Source organism: Hemitrygon akajei, chromosome 18 (genome assembly GCF_048418815.1).
Source record: "Hemitrygon akajei chromosome 18, sHemAka1.3, whole genome shotgun sequence".
In the NCBI taxonomy this organism is placed as follows: Eukaryota; Metazoa; Chordata; class Chondrichthyes; order Myliobatiformes; family Dasyatidae; genus Hemitrygon; species Hemitrygon akajei.
In genome coordinates, this window is record NC_133141.1 from 43,717,241 (window position 1) to 43,722,377 (window position 5,137).

Sequence of the window (5,137 nt, forward strand, 5' to 3'; positions counted from 1 at the left end):
ACTTGATCAGAGAAGATGAAGAAGAAACATGAAAAAACATTATTTGAAACTGTATATCATTTTGATAACCTCGGAGTTCATAAGGAGAAAAGTATCTTCAGTTGATGAGTGCTAATAACAAGACAGAATAAATTTTCTTAACCAAAATAAATGTTCATTCATACACAATGTGTTAAGTAATGTTAACATATATTTATAAACTAATAGCACCACTCAGGAGGTCCCGTGGGTGTTACACCAACACAATAGTTAAGGGGAAGCCACTAACTAGAGAGATTAAGTTTAACATTACAGAAACTAACAAAAATGCTAGTAAGTGCCAGAACTGGTAATCACTCTACTGTCAGCAGCCACATTTTTCTTTAGCTTATGATTCCAGCTTTGACTCGGCAGTCAGTTCTCTTATGAAATAACTCATTTCTCTCTCTTCCTTTAAGATTCTCCTTAAAACTTAATTCTATCACACAGTTTTCAGTCAAATTCTGTAAGATAATGCTCCCATAAATCACCTTTTGAGATTTTATCAAACTAAAAGGCACTGCATGATTGCATGTTGTTGCTGGCAACCTTTTAAAAGGCGGCAAGAAAAACTTAAATGTGTATACACTTGCCTTTCTCTTTCAAAGATGGACCAGACGGAGCACGCTGGGTGCTCTGAGATCTGCTTAATCTTAGATCACTTGAATCACTAAAAATTAAATGATTTTACTGGAAAATGGGAAGATGTACAACTTAGAATTGTTATCATAGTTCCCGCTAAACTACTTGTGTTTTAAATTTTCAGGACTCTGTTTTCAAATATTTTCCAGAGTCTTTCTCTATCTTGATTGTGGAGGTTATTGTGCAGAAATTTATGCTGATCAAGACAAATTTATTGAAAAATATTAAATGCTTAGCTTCTTAACACTTTAAAGTAAATTTGAAATTATTTTCCATGTCTTTGCCCACCATATCTTTGTAGCTGTTCATTAGTGTCCTTACTGATTTTATGTAATGCTCTCTGTCATGTGGAACCACATGTATGGGGATACGCAAACCCCAATGTACAGGCAAATTTGATGTAACCAGGCGTGTACTTTGACATTAATCAGTGTGGCAAACCTTGTGGCTCTCCATGTTCAAGCAAATTTACACAGGAATTAGATGGCAGAGGAAGGCCTTCAAAGTTGGATTTCCAATTATCTTTAAGAGATTGCTGCTGATGCATTATTTGCCAATTCAGGTGCAAATTTGGTACAAGGGATAAATGCAAACAGCAAAGACCACAGCTTAGAAATTGATTTTAAAAAACACACACACAAGACACAGAGGCTGGGTTTAGTGCCCTTCTGACTAACCTCCACATACCTGAGCCAATATCTTAATTGTCTTCACATCTGCACCCACATTTATATTGCGTTATAATCTGAGTAATGCTGGCTGCTAGTGCTTCAAGACACAAGCAGGAACACAATTTCTCATGTCTGCTCCAAGGAATATAAATCAGTCTGGTGCAAGAGATTATCAACATTCAAGCACAACAGTTTCTCTAATGATCTTTTAATAATCTTTTGACTAATAATTATTTCCTTCAGTTCCTCATTCTTTCCTAGATGTTTAGTTCTACAATACATCTAGCAGATTTTGTGCATCTTCTTTCAATGAACACAGATGCAAAATAATTTTCTAATACTTCAGCTATTTCATTTTTTTGCCCATCACTGTTTCTAGGGGTCTCACACTTGTCATCCCTATTTATCTTTGATGTACTTATAAAACCTCCTGCTGTCTGTTTTTATCTCTTTTTTTGCCATGCCATGCTGCTCTCATATTCTGCCTTGCCTTTTAAAATCAATTTTTTGGTCTTCCTTTGCTGACTTTTAAAATGCACTTAATCCTCAGGCCTAGTGCTTTTTCTGGCAATAGTATAAAGCTCTTCCTTGGATTTAATGCTATTTTTAAATGATCAGATCAGCCAGGATGAATTGTTTTTCCTTTTGGCTTTTTAGTGCCTTAAAAAAGGAATTTTTTTTGCAACTTCTGCAATATTTCTTTAAAAGTTAACCATTGCATGTCCACATTAAATCTCCCAGTGAATTCTCCCAGTCATCTGTAGTCAATGCTCTTTTTACAGTTTATTTTTATCTTTGAAGCTTAAAATCCTAGCTCCCTTGTTTCACATTCAGTTAAAATCCATTCTTTCCCAAAGTCCCGCGGCAAGAAGATTACCAAATCATCCTTTCTCAATGCACAAAGCAAGATACAAGTAGTTTTTTTTCCTTTGTTGATTTAATCACATATACTTTTTATGAATACATTGTGCACTTTATTACAACAAAGTTGATTAATTCTCTCTATATGTCGATTGGAATCTCTCATTGTATTACCCTGTTATATACATTTCTAATTTCTTGACATGGCACGCCTAATATTACAAGTATTAGGCACGAATATTTGAATGAAAATTTGAATATTTTCTCTGTACTTCGACTCTCTTTACTTATTGACTTTGATTTTCACTGGCCACTTATTTCACTCACTGCTTCATTAATTCTGCTGCTCTCCTTCCCAAATTCCCTTTGAGGTTTCTATCTCCCACCAAGCTAACTTAAAACTTCCCATCTGCACTGACAAACACCCATGCAAATATATTGCATGCTTTTTCCATCTACACCATGAATTCATACAACAGATATGAATCCCATTGATGTTCTTCAGCAGGATTTTCTCTGCTCTGAATACAGTTCTTGTATGGGCATGGTAACATTTTGACGAGTGGGGTGGTGCAGAGATTGAAGTAAGTAGCATGCTGTGGAATGGAGTAAAGGACACTTAACACAAATCTTCAGTCTCAGTTCATAAGTTATTTGAAGTGCTCCCTTCCAGCAGAGTCTGGCTGTTTCCTTGTCTTTCATAAACTCTCCTCTATTCTTGGCTACTAGTGGAGATTGTCTTTGTGCCATGGATGATCCCAACAGATGCAAAGTCCACAAGTGATTATCAACTAGCTGTTGGCTGCCTATGCTTTTTCAACCTACTGTTTCTTGCTCTTGCTGGAATTCAATATTCAGATGCTAGTAGATCTGTTTTTCTCCTGGCTGAGAAATGATATTATAAATCGCAGAACATTTGGTGTTTATGATTACCGGTAATTAGCTCTTGGATCTCTGGTCATGCTCATCAAACCAATCTCAATATTTTATGTTAAAGAAGCCAAAAGATTCTTCACAAGAAATAATTATAGCAGACAAGGGACCATTGAGAGTCTGTTGCATATGCCGGTTAGAAATTATCAGGTTGTGTGGGAGATGCTAACCAAGAAGAACTTTGGAGGGTTTCAGTACTTGACATTTATTTTCCTGTGGCAACACTGCTGTTGCCACTGTCATTGAGAGCCACTTTTTTTGGAGATGACATATCAGATTTGGAGTGGTCCATTCAACAACCACTGGTACCTCTTAGGACACACATGATGCAGGCAGCCCTATGGTTCCTCCCTTTAGACAATGATATAATCTAACACATGCCAATGTGGTACAAGGAGGCTTTGCTTTTCATTTGAAACAGGCTGTAAACAAGAATATGTTCTAAACACTTTGATGACAGGAGAATTCCACAGGAGTTACTTTTTACTTCTCCCTTCTCAATTATAGTGCTCTGCAGCTTTGTGTCCGTTTTGACTCCAGCATTATTATTACTAAGGTGGATAATTTACCCTCCTTTTGGGATTCTGGCCAGTGACTGCTCAGCTGCAATAGAGGTCCTCCTTCACCTCACTTGTTCTGGCTTTAGAATAAACTGGAGAGTCATGGCACAATTACTGGGATGTCAAGCTTATTCTTGATGGCCCAACCTATGCCATGAAGACAGTATTGCCCTTCTGTTTTGCCAATCCTGAGAAACACATAATCATGATTAACTTTTAAAAAAATAAGCCTTCCCCTGCTCATAAGGTCTCACATTTGACTTCCAGACTAAAGTTCAAAGTAAATTTATTATCAAAGTACATACATGTCACCTGATACTACCGAGGTTCAATTTCTTGTGAGTAAGTACAAGAAACACAATAGAATCAATGGAAAATCTACTACTTGGGGTTATCTACCATAGTCCTAAAGTTCCAGTTCCCAAAATTCACACTGCAGAGTGGAGGCTGCGTGTGTGTGCATTCTTTTAATGTGCGATACCCGTTGCTTATCAGCTACTGTACTGCATATCTTGTCAGAGTAATATATTGGTCCTTTAGCAATTTGGTCCAGGCTTACTGCATTGACTTAACATACTACACAAGTGGCCACATACATACACACATATACATACCAACTCTCCTACCCCTAATCTTTCTGCACTTGTAATTACCTTCCCCTCTCCAAACTAATTTTAAATAACAAAACTCTTGCCCTCTTGCGATCACTGACAGCTCTCTCTCTCTCTCTCTCTCTGCTCTCCTTGCCCCTAATTAACCTTCCTTCACTTCTCCATTCAACTGACATTCTTCACTTCCCTAATTTTTCTATCCTAACGCTCCCCCTTCCCTTTCTCCAGTACCCGCTACCCCAAGTTTTCTGCCACTAACCACAATCGCCTCGCGACGCCTATCGGTAGCACGTTGCCGCGACGCGTATTTGTTAAGTTGGGAGTTCCGAGCTGGTCTGACACCCGTCTCCCTTTACAAATTTATGAGAGCTCTATGGGGCGCTGACATGAAATTACAAAATAACATGTTTTTCAAAAAATCCTTCATTAGAACTTGTCCATAGACCAAAAATCTTAGCAGCAAAAGAAAAATCCACGTACGCAAGGCTACATTGCCCTGTCTACTCGTGGATGCATTTCCCTCTCCCTTTACCTCTCAAAGAGAAGCCGTAACACGTAGATAGCCCAAATCCAGGGCAAAATAAAGTACAGATCCTTGAGCCGGGGGTAGAATGGGTTCTGCGAGTTTTCTAACTGTGCCCTGCTGACGTTCTGTGGAAGCCAGAAGCCCTCGTCCCAGACTGAAATAGAAAGCCACAGCGGCAGCCAAGCGCTGCCTTCCATCGTCGGAGCTGCCAAACGCACACACTCACACAGCAAGTCTACACGAACGTGACCTCTGCTGTTCTGTAACATCGATTGGTTAAACATATTCGAAAACAAATTCCTGCCTCGAGTTCCA

The 5,137-nt window shown here is 38.5% G+C and overlaps 1 protein-coding gene across 1 annotated transcript in view; it reads right to left on the bottom strand.

Moving 5' to 3' along the window:
- Positions 1 to 5,074, bottom strand: part of LOC140741376 (ceramide synthase 6-like) — a 32,713-nt gene extending 27,639 nt beyond the window's left edge. The window contains exon 1 of the mRNA XM_073071535.1: positions 4,829 to 5,074. Within this exon, the coding sequence (XP_072927636.1) occupies positions 4,829 to 5,019 (191 nt within the window). The 5' untranslated portion in view covers positions 5,020 to 5,074. The remainder of the gene's footprint in view (positions 1 to 4,828) is intronic.
- Between the last annotated feature and the right edge of the window lie 63 nt (positions 5,075 to 5,137).